General features: G+C 38.3%; 1 protein-coding gene across 6 annotated transcripts in view; it reads left to right on the top strand.

Annotated features, from left to right (window-relative positions):
• scai (suppressor of cancer cell invasion) overlaps positions 1–17,063 on the top strand; it is a 76,122-nt gene extending 59,059 nt beyond the window's left edge. For 3 of the 6 annotated variants that reach the window (XM_017721137.2, XM_017721140.2, XM_017721141.2), the window contains 11 exons: positions 11–109; positions 229–381; positions 1,576–1,719; positions 1,808–1,909; positions 5,737–5,815; positions 6,068–6,167; positions 11,597–11,678; positions 11,855–11,927; positions 12,227–12,403; positions 12,778–12,878; positions 13,201–17,063. In XM_017721137.2, coding sequence (XP_017576626.1) covers positions 11–109; positions 229–381; positions 1,576–1,719; positions 1,808–1,909; positions 5,737–5,815; positions 6,068–6,167; positions 11,597–11,678; positions 11,855–11,927; positions 12,227–12,403; positions 12,778–12,878; positions 13,201–13,347 — 1,257 coding nt within the window. In that variant the 3' untranslated portion in view covers positions 13,348–17,063. The remainder of the gene's footprint in view (positions 1–10; positions 110–228; positions 382–1,575; positions 1,720–1,807; positions 1,910–5,736; positions 5,816–6,067; positions 6,168–11,596; positions 11,679–11,854; positions 11,928–12,226; positions 12,404–12,777; positions 12,879–13,200) is intronic. The other 3 variants (XM_017721139.2, XM_017721143.2, XM_017721142.2) reach the window with 3 other exon arrangements.
• Positions 17,064–17,283: the final 220 nt, after the last annotated feature.

Raw genomic sequence — 17,283 nt, 5'->3', positions numbered from 1 at the left:
TTTTGCGCAGGAGCTGTCTGAAGAGATTGAGGACTACACCCAGCGCTTCAACACGGAAGATCAATTAGAGTGGAATCTGGTGTTGCAAGAAGTTGCTGCTTTTGTTGAGGTGAGGATGATGAGTTTTATCTTAAAAGATTGTCCTAGTTTTAAACAGATTAAGGGCACTTATCAACATATCACATATGAATTAGGGTTTTTTTGTCCCCTACTTGTTTGGTTTCTTAGGCAGATCCAGTTTTGATCCTGAATGATGACAACACAGTACTGGTTAAGTCCAATCGGCTGCATGAGGGGGGTGTGCCCCAATTAGAACCGGGCATGGTGGTTGGTCAGCTCACCCTGGCTGATGCCCTAATAGTGGGCAATTGCAACAATCAGGTATTTCACATAGATCAGGACATTCTGGGCACACAAAATAGCAAAGTAATCTGTGGAAAGCCATACATTCAAAAATATTATTGTAAAAATGACATGAAAGTCCTTTTACTGTAAAACTGAATTGTATTCATATGTATCCGTAAGTTTAAAATGCACATTCAGATAAACAAGTTAGTGGAAATAAGAGTTGAGCAGCACCCAATATTATATTTGTAGTACAAAAATAAAAATCTTTTAAAGGGGAGTCTTGCACTAATACCCTGACAAGATGTTCCCCCTACCAGGGAAAAACTTTCCTTCTCCTTATTGTTGCCTTCTTCAAAAATGTATTACTCTGAAATGCACTTAATTTCAGATTCTACACTAAAAATTAAGGCCAGTTTAGTCAGTTTGCATTGTAGTTAAATAACATCTAATGATCTAATGAAAAAATTAAATAATAGTAGTAGTAATAATAATAATAATAATGGTCCATGTGCATGGTAAAGCAAATTTAACAGCTGTAATAGTTTTAGTACAAAAGATTAAAGTGAGGTAAATCCTCTAAAACATGTGAGGCATCTGTATAATGCAACATTACATATACACTCACTGGCCACTTTATTGACACTTTATTGGTACAGTTCAGTTGCTTGTTAACTGTCGAGGTGGTCAAGACAATTTGCTGAAGTGCAAACCAAGCATCAGAATGGGGGAAGAAAGGTGATTTAAGTGCCTTTGAACGTGGCATGGTTGTTGGTGCCAGACGGGCTGGTCTGAGTATTTCAGAAACTGCTGATCAACTGGGATTTTCACACGCAACCATCTCTAGGGTCTACAGAGAAGGGTCAGAAAAAAAAGAAAATATCCAGTGAGCGGCAGTTGTGTGGACGAAAATGCCTTGTTGATGTGAGAGGTCAGATGAGAATGGGCAGACTTGTTCGAGATGATAGAAAGGCAACAGTAACTCAAATAATCAACCAAAATCTCTAAGGAATGTTTCCAACATTTTGTTGAAAGTATGCCACAAAGAATTAAGCAGTTCTGAGGGCAAAAGGGGTTCCAACCTTTTACTAGGAAGGTGTACCTAATAAAGTGGCCTTTATTTTCATATATATATATATATATATATATATATATATATATATGAAAATTAAAATTAACCCTCTTTGAACCCTCCATGAAAATTAACCCTTTTTGTGTCTCTTTATTCAGGTAAAGTTCAGTGAGTTGACCATCGATATGTTCCGCATGCTCCAGGCCCTCGAGAGGGAACCTTTGAACCTGGCCACACAAATTACCACCAAACCAGGGACACTTGTAAGAGAAGACTCTTACACCCTCCCTGTCTCTCTCACTGTTGAGTGTTTATTTTTCCTCCTTTTTCTAGGCATAAATTTTGCCCTTTTTCGCTCTCTTAGGCTTTTGTTTTTCTCTCATTTTGCAGGAGCCCAGTGAAAAGCCAGCCAAAAGGGAGAACCCTCACAAGTACCTACTGTATAAACCCACCTTCAGCCAGCTCTACACCTTCCTGTCTGCTTCCTTCAAGGTTGGGCCTTCACACATAACCTCAGTGTCTTTCTAATCTGAAATTAATCATATGTTCTACCATCAAGTCAACACCATCAGTCAAACATCAAGCTTGAGTAATAAAATTGCACCAATAAAATCAAACAGGTTTTTTGATATTGATGATACACGTTTGTATAGGTATAGGTATATGTGATAAAATAATTGTCATTCTTTTTCTCAATCTCGCATTAGCAGCAAAAGCTTAAACAATTACTACGTAGGTACACTAGACGGAGTTGTGTGTCTTTCACTCTGCTAGACAGGTAGGCTAGCCATTAGCGTTGTAACGTTTCATTTGTTTTCTTAATGAATCATTTATATTTATTTACTCCTTCTGATGCAACCCAAAAGAACAGAAAAAAACATAGAAGCATATAAAATATATGAAATGGCAGCAATAAAAATACTGTTTACTTTGGTCAAAAATCTATTTAAAAGTTTTAATAAATCACAATTTATTAACAGAATAATAAAACACTGAACTTAAAAGAAAAATGATTAATGTATGTGACTCAGGCAGCAATTTCACAAGCTAATCATGGACAGATGAAACTGAGAAAGAGATTTGTAGAACACTACCTGGGCAATAATATAACTCATTAAATAAATGACTCCTGCAACAGCTATCTTTTTTTGCGTTGAGTTCATTTTATCAGGCTGTGACAAGCACACTTTGCTCACATGCGTCACTCCATCTATTTTATTTACAATATTTCTCAAAAAACTTGAAAATCTAAATTTGCTGAATCATATCACACTGAATTGTTGTTTAGTGTATTAAGTCGAATTGTTCTTAATTTACAGAAATCGCTTTTGAATCTAATTGCAAGCCAATCAGCCGTGAACATAACTGATTCACTGTCATCTCAAAGATTCACATCACTACTAGCCATTCACTCACAACAGCATATAACAGTGGTACAGTTAGGAGCTATCAAACAAGCTATGAGGATAATCTCTCAGCCAGGAGGAGATAAAAAAAAAGAAAAAAGACAATCCAGGTTTTGCAAATTAAATATAAAGGCTTGGTAAGGGTGCCACATACTCAAAATGTAAATTTTTATTTTATACTTTGCTTGCTTTACTGCAATTAATTATTCAGTGGTATAGGGAAAAATGTATTGTCCCATATCCCAGCCCTAATCTAAGAGCTATCTGGTGACGCTACTGTAGAATGTAACTGTGTTCTAATTTTGGGCCAATTGCCTTGACTGCTTGCTCATTTGCATTGGCACATGTTCGGACCAGCATGGCATGCTAGAGAGGTGTTACTGTGTTACTAGTTTCTCTCTGTTGGAGAATAGTATCCCCACACAAGTGGGAAAAGCAGAGAGTAGTCCCATGCATATGTACCTACCATATTTCTTTTCTTTCTGTGTTAACTTCGTGCTGCATATTTACACACACTCCTTACATGACCTATGACAGCGCTGCCTCTTTATTTTATTTTTTTTACTTATTTATTTTTTAAAGGAAAAATAATCTACATAGAGCTTTTTGCTTTCTGTCATTACTGGATTGTGCTTGATGTAACTAATTTGTCTTTAATTTGGTGTAAAGATTTGCTTTGTCTTCTTTGAAGTGTTTGGTACATAACTGGGATATTCATTGTAAATTAGGCCCATTTTGCTAAGCTTTTTGTGGTATTGTCATAAGAACAATATTCTTATTTATTTTGTGCTGTTATTTATCTGTAAGCAGCATAGCAGTACAGTTGACATACATGGCTTAACGTTGGATTTCACTACTTAGTGAAAATGTTTGGATTGTGAAGGTTAGTGTACTACATTCTACCAGACCTTGGAGGGGTGAAACATGGATGATGTTATATGTTGGGCTCTGTCCTGCTAGAGCTGTCCATAGTGCAGTGGTAGACATGCACTACATTGCCAAAAGTATTCGCTTGTCTGCCTTTACACGTATATGAACATGAGTGGCATCCCATTCTTAGTCCATAGGGTTTAATATGTCTGCCTACCCTTTGCAGCTATAACAGCTTCAACTCTTCTGGGAAGGCTTTATACAAGGGTTAGGAGTGTGTTTATGGGAATTTTTGACCATTCTTCAAGAAGCGCATTTGTGAGGTCAGGCACTGATGTTGTATGGGAAGGCCTGACTCGCAGTCTCCACTCTAATTCATCCCATAGGTGTTCTAGTGGGTTGAGGTCAGGACTCTGCATGCCAGTGAAGTTCTTCCACACCAAACTCATTCATCCATGTCTTTATGGACCTTGCTTTGTGCACTCTTGCGCAGTCATGTTGGAACATGAAGGGACCATCCCCAAACTGTTCCCACAAAGTTGGGAGCATGAAATTGTCCAAAATCCCTTGGTGCTGAAGCATTAAGAGTTCCTTTCACTGGAATTAAGGGGCCAAGCCTTCTCCTGAAAAACAGCCCCACACCAAACTTTACACTTGACACAATGCCATCAGACAAGTACCGTTCTCCTGGCAACTGCCAAACCCAGACTCATCCATCGGATTGCCAGACGGAGAAGCGTGATTCGTCACTCCAGAGAACACGTCTCCACTGCTCTGGAGTCCAGTATTTGCATTGCGCTTGGTGATGTAAGGCTTGGATGCAGCTGCTCGCCCATGGAAAGCCATTCCATGAAGCTCTCTATGCTGTTCTTGAGCTAATCTGAAAGCCATATGAAGTTTGGAGGTCTGTAGCAATTGACTCTGCAGAAAGTCGGTGACCTCTACACACTATGCACCTCAGCATCCCCTGACCCCGCTCTGTCATTTTACGTGGCCTACCGTTTTATAGCTGAATTGCTGTCTTTCCCAATCGCTTCCACTTTTTTATAATACCACTGACAGTTTACTGTGGAATATTTAGTAGTGAGGAAATTTCACAACTGGACTTGTTGCACAGGTGGTGTCCTATCATGGTACCACGTGGAAATTCACTGAGCTCCTGAGAGTGACCCATTCTTTCACAAATGTGTGTAAAAGCAGGCTGCATGCCTAGGGGCTTGGTTTTATACACCTGGTTTTATATTCACTAGTCAAGTGATTGGAATACCTGAATTCGATGATTTGGATGGGTGAGCAAATACTTTTGGAAATATAGTGTATATTGGTCTTTTGCCATGTTCATAGACACAAAAAATCTATATTTTCTATTTTCTATATTTTCTAGGAATTGGGTATTTTAACAGTTTTTATATTTAAACACATTTTCAACAAATATTATTTGAATGTCCCAGTGAGGAATTTTATATATTATTATGTAACGATAGCAATGCAGCACTGAAAAATCATATTAAATGAAATTTGTGAAAAAGATGGTAAGGCTTATGCTATGCATGCAACTATGTTCCAAAGACTGGGCTTATTTGTAAGATGGCTGATTCATTGTGTTTTCACAAAATATCAACAAAATGAAGTGAATTGAATAGTTCATCATTATTTGAAATATTGTTTACATGGTGGTTTGACAGAATAAGTAATGCCTCTTTATATTTTAGGCATGTGTGATTTAACACAGTAACAACTGAACAAATTTGTCATCTTTTTGTTTTAAATAGTTACATGGGTCTTCCTCATATAATACTGCTTTTATTTGGATCAGACATATAAAGTATAAAAGATATTGGTTTGAATTTTTGTAAAGTCTGGAATTATTATAATTATATCAACATTATTATAAAACCAGTTATGAACATTTTCAACATTTTGACCTTGAGCTCTGTGGAGAATTCTTCTTCAAGTTTTCAAACCTTACTGTACTTAGTGTCCTGTCTGGCACCATGCTTGAAAGCTCAAAGACAGAGAGTTTGTTTTTTGTTGAAATAACAGGAGCTACCAGCCAATAGTGTGCTGCTGGTGTATCTCTCGGCTACAGGGGTCTTTCCCACTGGACGCTCAGAATATGAAGGTATGTCCCTTTTAGCCTTTGTAGCGTGTTCTATAAAATCACATTCCTTTCATCTGTTTTTTTTCCTGTATTGCACAGGAAAAGCTAGGTAGGCTGCTGAAATGATGTGACATTAATTCATTAATTTATTCATTAATAGTAAATATTTTTTTTAATTAATTAAAAAGTTCTCTATCAAATGGTCACATAGCTGTTAAGGATAAACAGTGCTTCTTGCTTGGTTAACTTCATGTATGCTGTTATTTGCTCCAGGACCTTATGACTTTGGAGGAGTTCTGACCAATACTAATCGTGATGTGGTAAATGGTGAGACGGTGCAGAAGAGAAACCAGGCACAGAAAGAGATGCATTGGTAAAGACCAACCTTGGGCATTATAAACTGGATTACAAAATTTAAATGAAAGTTTGTCATAATGTGTAAACAATGAAAGAGTTTTCCCTAGCACATTTATTGATATTTCCAATAATCCCACAGATAAAAAATTATATTTAGAGGCTTGTTTTGTGTTGTAATAAACCTCTAACATGAGGACAACATTTTACTCCACTCTAACATTTTTTGCTCCTTAAATTCTTAAAAATCAGTAAATAAAAAATAATAATATTTGCAAATGACCATTACATATGATGATAAATGTTATGACAATCTGTAGCCAAGTGATTGTGGAGGAAGAGGTCAAAATGATTAAACCTTTTATTGTTCCTGATCAACAATGAGCAAATGTATCTTTGCAGCCTTTTTCTAGATTCTAGGCATCTGAAAGGAGTCACTGAAGCTTATGTTTTCCATTGTTCCAGAGGATTTCAGTCTAAACTTAACAGTTTGTGCCATCTTGCAAAAGGTATAATAGCAAGCAAGCAAGCAAGGAACATTTATTTATATAGCACTTTTTACAACAGGTGTTGTCACAAAGCAGCTTTACAGAACAATCAGTATTACAGAAAGAAAGAAAAGAAAAATCAGGGTCCGAGTCCCCATGAGCGTCGCCAGTGGCAACAGTAGCAAGGAAAAACTCCCTAAAAGAGGAAGAAACCTTGAGAGGAACCAAGACTCAGAAGGGGAACCCATCCTCCTCTGGTCAACACCGGATAGCAAACATTGTTACTTTGAAGTATTATAGAACAAAGTGGGGGGGGGGGGGGAGGATAGCAGTGGCTAATTTGATTAGTTTATGATTATGCAGCAGCAGCAGCAACAGCGGTGGTCAAGCTGATGATGGCTGGTGAGCAGTGGCACCCGATCAGGGCAGAAGGGCCAACAGCATCAGATGCACAGGACGGGCAGATGTTCAACTTGGCGAAGAAAGGAAGAAAACACAGAGTCAGTTCTGTAAAGAGTGGCTAACCACAGATTATAGTATAACAGAGCAGCAGAGACTCCGGCAGGTCTAGATCTGACAGGGAAGACTAATTACCTAAGGCTTGACTATACAAGTAATTTTTTAGCCTAGACTTAAATACTAAGGCTGTGTCTGAGTCCCGACCATTAACAGGGAGATTATTCCAGAGCTGGGGGGCTTTGTATGAAAAAGCTCTCCCCCCCACTGATGTAACTTTATTAATTCGAGGTACGAGTAGTGAGCAGCACCTTGTGATCTAAGTAGGCGTGATGGTAGGAGAGAAGTTCACTCAGGTACTGAGGGGCGAGTCCGTTTAGAGCTTTATAGGTGAAGAATGGAATTTTATAATCAGTGCGAAATTTAACTGGTAACCAGTGTAGGGTTGAGAAAACTGGGCTAATATGATAAAATTTTCTGGTTCTTGTGAGGACTCTGGCTGCAGCATTCTGAACTAGCTGAAACTTGTTGAGGCTTTTGCTGGGACAGCCAGACAGCAGGGCATTAGAGTAATCTAGCCTTGAAGTAATAAAAGCATGAACTAGTTTTTCTGCATCCTGTAGAGATCATGCATGTGAATAATATAGGCCCTAAAACAGAGCCTTGTGGAACACCATACTTTACTTTTGCAAGGACATATGATTCGCCCTTTACATTAACGAACTGATAACGATCAGTGAGGTAGGACCTGAACCAGGAAAGAGCTATTCCTCTTATCCCTGCAAGGTTTTCCAATCTATCTAGTAAGATAGCATGGTCTGTTGTGTCAAGTGCTGCACTAAGATCAAGAAGAACTAGCAGAGACACATTTCCTTTGTCAGAGAATAATAAAAGATCATTTACTAGTGCCGTTTCTGTACTGTGATGCGGCCTAAAACCAGACTGAAATTTTTCAAATGGAAAAAGCAGGAGCAAAACAATTTCATCTAAGATCTTAGATAAAAGGGGGAGATTCGAGATAGGTGTGTAATTTGATAAATCGCAGGGATCGAGGTTAGCATTCTTAATCAGTGGTCTAATTACTGCAAGTTTAAAAGTTTTTGGGATATATCCAAGACTAAGAGAGGAGTTTATTATTGTCAGAATAGGCTTGGTTATTTCTGGTAAAATTTCTTTGAGTAAACCTGTAGGAATCAGATCTAAAAGATGATTTTGAGGAAAAGACCATTTTAACTAGTTCATTTTCTTGAAGTAATGTAAATGATTCCAGCCTCTCTGCAGTGATTATAATATTCTCAGGATCTAGACTAGCATTATAAGGCAGCAGGTTTGTAGAGTTTAACTGTGCGTTCAGAATTTTCTGCCTAATGTTTTCTATTTTTTCACTAAAATTCATAAAATCATTGCTGCTATAGGCTAATGGCATCTGGGGTACAGTAACTGTTTTATTCTTTGTTATTTGAAAAATTATGCTAAATAGTAATCTAGGATTATTCTTATTGTTTTCTCTGAGAGAGGAGCGATATGCTGATCGTGCTGCAGTAAGAGCTCTTCTATAGTCTATGAGGCACTCCTTCCAGGCAGACTAGAACACTTCTAATTTAGTCAAACACCATTTTCGCTCTAGTTGTCTGGTGGTCTGTTATGATCATACCCGAGCTTTAAAACAAGGGGCGAGTTTTTTCTGCCATACTATTTTATTTTTTAATGGAGCCACATTATCTAGAGAAGATCGAAAACTATCCTCTAGGCACTAGGTCAAAATATCTAACTCAGTAGGGGTAGATGGACAGCTGGCAGAAGCTGATAATTGTGGAAGGTTTCTGATAAAGCTGCCAGCTGTGAAGGAAATTATAGTCCTCTTAACCTGATAACATGGTGATGAACGCACATTACCACTAAACTGAATTTCGTATGAGATCTGAGACTGCTGTACTCTAGGGGAGAATGGCTAAGTTATCTATGTCTACACCCAAGTTCAGTATTATGTGTAGAGTGTGGTTGTGGTAGTGTGTGGGCCTTTTTATAATTTGGGTGAAACCTGTGGAGTCTATGATATATATAAATGCCTTACTTAGTGCATTGTGAGAATTGTCAATATGGATATTAAAATCTCAGACAATTATTATTTTACTTGAAAATGTTATTAAGCTTGATAGAAACTCAGAGAATTCCTGTAAGAACTGAGAATACGGCCCGGTCGGCCTGTAAATTGTAATGAAAAAAATGTTTTTATTTGTTCCTTGATCAAGTACATTAAGTAAAATAACTTCAAAAGAAGAGAATGTATATGCTACTTTCTGGCTCGCGCCTAAAGTTTTAGTATGAATGGTTGCTATACCTCCACCCCAGCCGCTTAAATGAGGGCTATGTGAATAGCTGTAGCCTATGGGAGTATTCATCGGGTCTAATCCATGTTTCTGTGATTCACAGAGCATCAAAATTGTGATGGGTAATAATTTAATTTACAATAATAGCTTTAGATGTCAGGGATCTTAGTTCCCTTAGTTAGTCCTAGTTTTAGACCAAAGGTGCGGTCATTGCAAACTGGTATAACTGGTCGGATATGAATCAGGTTACTAGAACAAACTTTTTTTAAATTTGATGATGCGTTGTTTTATTCAGGGAACAGACACAGTCTCAGTTGGGAGGAAACTAAGTGGCGTCTCAAGGCAGTGTGCTACATAAGGATTTGTATTTATTCAGGGTGGGCCATTTATATGGATACACCCAAATAAAATGGGAATGGTTGGTGATATTAACTTCCTGTTTGTGGCACATTAGTATATGGGAGGGGGAAAAAAGATGGGTAGTGACCATGGTGGCCATTTTGAAGTCAGCCATTTAGTTTTTTGGCCAACTAAAAAAGAAGTTGGCCAACTTTAGTTTTTTCAATGGGAAGAGGGTCATATGACACATCAGACTTATTTAGAAGTTCACAAGAAAAACAATGGTTGGACTTTGGTGGTTTTAATGTAACTTTACTCTTTCATGAGTTATTTACAAGTTTCTGACCACTTATAAAATGTGTTCAAAGTGCTGCCCATTGTGTTGGATAGTCAATGCAACCCTCTTCTCCCACTCTTCACATACTGATAGGAACACCACAGAAGAAATGCTAGCACAGGCTTCCAGTATCCATAGTTTCAGGTGCTGCACATCTCTTATCTTCACAGCATTGACAATTGCCTTCAGATGACCCCAAAGATAAAAATCTAAGGGGGTCAGTTCGGGAGACCTTGGGGGCCATTCAACTGGCCCACGATGACCAATCCACTTTGGAAGTTGGCACGTTCCCAGAGTTTTTCCAGCAAGATGGTGCACCACCACATTATGGGTGTCAGGTCTGAGCATTCCTAGATGAACAGTTTCCTGGAAAGTGGATTGGCCTGAAACTACGGAAACTTCGATGTTCCATGAGAGGATGATGGATCCCAGATGACTAGGGTGAAGCCCATCCCTCTGGTAGAGTGCTGGCTGCTCCCAAAACAAGGACCAGTTTCCACGTAGCCCAAGCCATTGAAGATGCACCAGCCACGGAGCCAGGACTGCATCACGAAGAGCCTGCTGAAGTGCTTGGATCCCCTCCTGTGAAGAGGGCCGGAGATGACTATCCTGGCATCCGCCTTCTTCCTGGTGGTGTCCAGTAGCATTTCATAGTGCTCCTACAGGACCTACACTGCATCGGTCAGAGATGTTGTTGGTCCCGACATGGATAACCACGGTCCCGAAGGCGTTGCATCTGCGGAGGGCTGAGGAGAGACGCTTGGCTATGTCTAAAACACGAGCACCTGGAAAACAGGAGACAGCAGCATGGCTGTTTATACCTCTTTAACATGGCAGACAATAGAGCTACCGATAACATAAACCGAGTCCTGTGTAGAGCACCAAGGTGCTGGGGTGGGCAACGGGGCCCGAGGCGTAGGGGAAGGCGTAGGCGGCGAACTGAGGGCGGCGAATTGTTTGCAGGAGGTGAAGACGGGCTGGGGTGGCAGTGAAGGTCTGGAAGGCCGTCTGTGGCGCTGGCGTTCCCAGAGCTGGGGCTGGCATGAGAATGGCGTCTCCCAGTGTACGAAGAGACGAGGCTGGTGCAACCACCGAGGGGGTCTACCGGTCCAGTCGGACCAACTGTGAGCTCAGGGCCTGGAGAGCTCGGTCTTGGGAAGACGCCATGTTGAGTGGGCTGAAGAAATATCTGTGTAAGAGAAAAGGAAAGAGAAAGAGAAACGAGAGGGAGAAAAAACAATAAGAGGGAAAAGACGTGAGGGGATTAGCAGATTGGTAAGTGCTAATATTTTAGGTGAAGGTTGAATGCTGCTCAATCTGAAGTTCTAAGCTGTGGTGCTCTCTGTCACTCGCTCAGGGCAGATATTTAATATTTAATCCCATATAAATAGATTACTACTGTGTTGGTGCATGAATCCACATTGGCATATTGCATATAAACTGTGCCTCTTGAAGATTTCTTTTAGTCATTAATAGTGTGTGTGTTTGTGTATGTCAGCCTTCACCCAGGAGACCTGTATCCCTTTACCAGGAAACCCCTCTTTATCATTGTAGACTCATCTAACAGCACAGCATACAAGGTGAATTCAGTTCATACTATGTACATTCACACACAGACAGTTTATCCAAATTATTTACATATCACCTATTTTGAAAATGGAAATTTTCAAAAACAAACACTGCAGTTTATTGTTATGGTTTTAATAGTATTTCATTTTTTAAAGTTAATTAGTATATTCTACTTGCCTCTCTATAGAATTTCTCCAATCTGTTTGGCCAGCCACTGGTGTGCCTGCTTTCTCCTGCTGTTTATCCGAAGAGCATGCAAGGTTTTTCTCTGTTGATTAACCACCCAGTGTTTTATTACTGCTACATATGGTATTTCTTTCTTTGATTACTTGCACAGTTAACAAGCAGAGAGATTTTTCTGTCTGCCAGGATCTGTTATGTAGTTGAAAATAGTTGATGACTAGTGAAAAATAGATTCCTGCAGAACCGATGCAGCAGCAGTTGTTTGTGATTAATTTATATAGATTGTATAATAATTAATAATTTAAATTGGGCTGTAAAATATTACATGCAATCTTTTTAATTGTTCTTGTGCTTTGGTTTTATCCATCTCTAATAGCAGACCAGTCCCAACGTGGGAGTCTCTTCACTCTCTTCCTCTACAACCCCCTCATGGGCTTCTTGTCTATCTGTGGGCTGACCAGCATGCACCAGGGATTGTGGGAAAAGGCCCAGGAGTTCTTGGGGAAAGTTTCCCATGACATTGGCCAGATGCTCACTAGCTCTCGAGCCATCGGTAATCAGAGGAATGCAGGAATTATTAGTGTAATGGTTGTTTTGAATTAATGTTACCATCAATTCTGCAACAAATTCTGCAGTTTCTCAGTGGTTCCTCTTAAGTGTTCAGGCAACTGGGTTCTTTTCTAAGTACAGGGAAAAACTTTGAAATGTTTGATTACAGTAACTGATAGGATGGTACAGATGTAGCCAATAGAGATAAAGTTGACAAGCACAGGATTTTTCCTTATTTTTAGTTTTTAGAATGGATTTGTAAACTTTACACAGTTAAATGGATGAATGGATGAATAAATAAAATAATCAATGAATTGTTCTGTCAATCATTCAATCAGTTTAATAGAAGTGTCTTTTTATATTGTGGTTGGCTCCTAGACCAGGCCTTCCTGCAGTTCTATGGGGATGAATTTTTGAGGCTGCTGATGGTTCGATTTGTGTTCTGTTGTGCTACTCTCCGACTCCATAAGCTCTTCCAGGTAAGAATTACTATTTGAAAATGCGTAATTTTGTAACCAAATGACCATATGTCGTTTGAAATTTAAAATCACCCTAGCTGCATGCTGCAATGTTAACAAATCCAAAAGCGTGCTTTTATAGCATAAAACGTTTAACTGGAATTTTCTCAACAATTTATTTTACCTAGACTCAACCTAGATCTTTTACCTAGACCCAAATCATAAAGAAAGATATTCTAAATAGTGTATCTATTTACAAATGATGTAAACAATTTTTGTTCAGACAAAAGCTCAACTTGATTAGTGTTTTATTTATGTTCCTTGTCTCTAATCTCTGATACAGGAAGCACAGAGTTTTCCAGAATCGTACCCTCAGCTGCCTAAACAGGAGATGGTGGAGAACAGCCTTTTACAGAAACGCGTACTGGAGCTGGCTGCCATGCTAGATGTGCAGAACCTCTTCAGTGACGGCATGTTAGATAACTATTGACCACATGGTGGCATGCCAGCACATGATACATGCTTAGACACATGCACACATGCACACAAATCTCATAGGCAGGTCATCCCTAAAGAACTTGCTGGTGGTTTAATTTAATCTCTCTATATATAGATCTAGATAGTTTTTATCAATTTAAAAGTGAAATGTCTCCATCTTTGTGGTCAAGTATTTACACGTTTGCCATTTTCATTTATATTTTGAGATTTGAGAAGAACTACAAACCCTCCTGCAAATAATAGCTCCCAGCATACAAGATTGCACATTCATTTATATGTATTTATTGTATTATTGTGCAATGCAGTCACACAGATATAAAGCTCTCGAGTAAGGCCAGTCATTGAAGTTATAAAGGAACATTGGAGAACAAAAAAAGGTGGGCCAGCTGAGGTCAGTGAAGAAGTGGGAAATACTGCCTGATGATAAATCAGTCAGATTCTTCCAAAGATTTCTGAGGAAATTTGCATTTTTTTGTGAGAAAGGCATTTTTGTGCTTTCTCTTATTTAAGCCTTTGCCTCTGCAACGTTTACGTAACCTGTCTCAAAAGAGCGAACTGCGTGTGCAATTGTTTGCTTCAGCGTTCAGTTGTCTTCTACACTTCTTGGCTTTTTAAAATTTTTATTTGTATGCCTTTTTACTGTTTACATGTGTTTTGCGTCGTGTGTTCTGTGAACTCAAGTTCAGCCTTTTTGAAGCAGATTTAAAATGGTACAACTCTTTTGGACCGTTCTAGTATTTTAACCAATTAATGACATTTTTTCTATGTTCTACATGACAATGACAAGGAATCTTGGATTTTACCGACATTTTTTCACAGAATTCTTTTGAGCATGTCTCTCAGTAGTGTCATTAGCCCATACTTATGCAGCTGATGTCATAACCTGATGTCTAATTCCATATGTATGGTGGACACCTATAGCTGAAACTCACTTTTTAGAATGTTGCTGAGATGTACAAGCTGTTATTCCTATACATAGGTGTACAAAATGGATTGTAAATATATATAAATGTATAATTATAAAAAGAACAAAATGTGATGCACAGAGGTGTGTCTATCTGACTTGTTTTGCCATAGATCACCTGTGAAAAGATGACCCTCTGCATGTTAACTGAGACTGTATGTGCAATGTTCATAAATGGACTAGGATGCTGTCCAGGTGTGCCCCCCAGAGGTATTTGACAAAGTGCAGCAACCAGCATACATTCCAAGAACAAACTGCATATCAGGAGAATACTCTTTATTCTCCTCTTTTAAAATCTTCCTTTCACTTAAAACATAAATCGTCTTAAATAAAGTGATGTGGTTATAGCTTCTTTGTTTATTACCTTAATTGATCATGTTATTAATAATAATAATAATTACAACCATGATGATAGCCCTGCACTTTACTGCACTGAAGTTTGACTTGGTGTTGTTTGTTGTGCTCTTGGTAAGAGGCATGTCTGAAACTGCTCATTCTTTTGTTTGTTACAACTCTCTTGTGTTGCAAATTCCTTTTTAAAAATGTTCTCTCTGAAAAAATGCACATTCATTCTGAGCTCATGCAGCACAAGTTAGAGCTAAATTAACTTTTCCAGAGTACATTTGGTTCTTTAACATGGGATTACATGAGATGAATTTGGCTATTTTTTTATTATATTACAGTTTGCAGATTTCTAGATTGACCCATCCTCTTCCATACTATAAACTGAACACAGGTAGAGGGTGTTGGTACAAGTTCTTGTTGCCAGTCACATTGGACCACCATGTTCTTAGTATAAAGAAGCATAAAGGTCCAATAACCATGAATCTTCTCTTTTGGACCATTCAGCATTGAGCTGGGGTACTATAATTAAAAAAAAAAACACCTTCTCACCATTGTATGTGCTTTAACATTGTTTCATTGGTTTCAGAGTGCTTTATGTGGGAATTCCCATTCTGGGAATTAATCCATAAATCTTCTCAAATCCACATTGGTTAAACACATTTAGTTTATTTTCAGATAGTGTAAAAGCATAGCCTTCTGCCCAATCTAAATGTCCCATCTTATCTGGACTTCTCTGGTAGAAAAATAGACTTAATGTGCACAAGGGCCATAGGGCTGTCTAATTTTTCCATTGATCTAGGCTGTAAGAATGCAGATTTTCTCCGAACTTCTAGAAAGGGCGCTTGGCATGCAGGCTGCAGCACACGTGTCAGCACAAAGAAAATAGGAGTTAAAAATAAATACATAAAAAATAAAAAATGCTTGAGAAAAAAAGGAAAAATGTCTTCCAAAGTAAGTGATGCACAATTCATGTGCAAAATGCGCATGCTTGCAGCTGAGTGACCTCACAGATTCAGGTAACAATGTTGGTCCAAAGTCTACTATCTGAGCACATGGAGCAGGAATCCAGCTGTTTAGATTGTGCACATCTTTTTACTATCTTTCTTAATCACTGCCAAATAGAACCAGCCCCAGAGTTTACCTAAACATTCCACTACAAATCAGCGTGTTGAGTTCTTAATGCATTTGGACACTCAATTTGTCCTTTTTGTAAGTTTTTTTTAAGCTTTTTCCTCTGAACAGAGGTAGGTTAGAGAGCAACTTGGAATGAAACACATGGAGGGTGTTTCCGCTACCTGATCAGTAGACCTTTAAATGCTGTGTTTTACATTCATTTTTGTGTGAAAGTATTGGTAACATTATCTAAAAATGCCATAGAAATTTCTTTGATGGTCATCTGTCCTTACAATTGTATAAAACTTGGTGTAGCACTTCCAGCAATTTTTAAAATTTCCATCTGCAGCATCAGCAGTATAGTTGATTATTATGGACAGTAATTTTGATGGATGGAAGAACCGAAAACCAGCTGACTGGAAAACTAAAGAGAAATGATCAACCTTATGGCACAGATGCATGTCTGATGATTATTCATCTGTTTCATATGGTTAGGATTAAGTAAAAAACGCTGGTGTATTCCTTTAAGGTCAGGGTTGAATACGGACCAGAAGCACAGGCCCTAAATGGGGTAAAACTATGTAGTCAATGGCCCAGTTCAGCATTCAGGTGTTTTAAGAAAAACATGGTTTTAAGAAAAACATTATTATTATTATTATTATTGTTGTTGTTATTTTGATTTGGCCAGCACAATGACACTTTGGTCATAATCTTTTCCTGTGATGTGTTCTCCATTAAGTGTAACCTACCTTTAGGTCAATGCCACTGCCAATGCCAAGTAGCATTAACCTAAAAGGAGTAGAATGAAAAGGAGCTGAGAACATTGTTATATTTTCTGTAAATATGGTTTGATGGGACGGATTTGAGCAGTTTCTTGTTTAGAACTTCACCCTCCCCTTTCTTTCTAAGCAGTTCCTACTATTGTGGGAGGAATGATTTTAAAAGTAATGGGCAGAATACTCTTTCTTTATAAGTTAAGGGGTTCTAAAATTTCCAGTTGAATTTACTTTCTCCAATTGTCTTGTGTTTTTGTAATTGGTTATGGCAGGGTTGATAGACTGAGGGTTGCAGTAAAGCACAGGTTGGTGTTTTTCTTGCTCTAACACTCTGAATAAGTCTGGCAATTATCTGTTGAAGAGGACAGTTTGCCAAATTGCCCAGGAATCTGGCCTTCCAGAACTGCAGTTCTCCTCCTCTGCCTTGTTTTTGTCTGTTGCCAAATTATACTTTGATGTTATGTTCTGAAAAAAAAAAACAAGGAATGTGTGATATCAAAAAATGCAAGCTTTTTTGTTTTATAGAGGATATTTAAAAAAAATAAATAAACTTTGTTTTGTTTAATTTGTGATGTGTGATTGTTTTTTGGTATGCATTGTACACATACCACCCCTCATTTATTTAATATCCAGTCAAAATGGCCAATAGGTAAAAGTTCTTAATCTTTCAGATGTTTGCGAGGAAAAAAAATGGAAAAAAATGAAAAAAAATGTCTCATACATGCTGCAA

This window comes from Pygocentrus nattereri, chromosome 23, assembly GCF_015220715.1.
Source record: "Pygocentrus nattereri isolate fPygNat1 chromosome 23, fPygNat1.pri, whole genome shotgun sequence".
In the NCBI taxonomy this organism is placed as follows: Eukaryota; Metazoa; Chordata; class Actinopteri; order Characiformes; family Serrasalmidae; genus Pygocentrus; species Pygocentrus nattereri.
The sequence above is the reverse complement of the archived record's forward strand: the minus strand, read 5'-3'. Positions and strand labels throughout refer to the sequence as shown.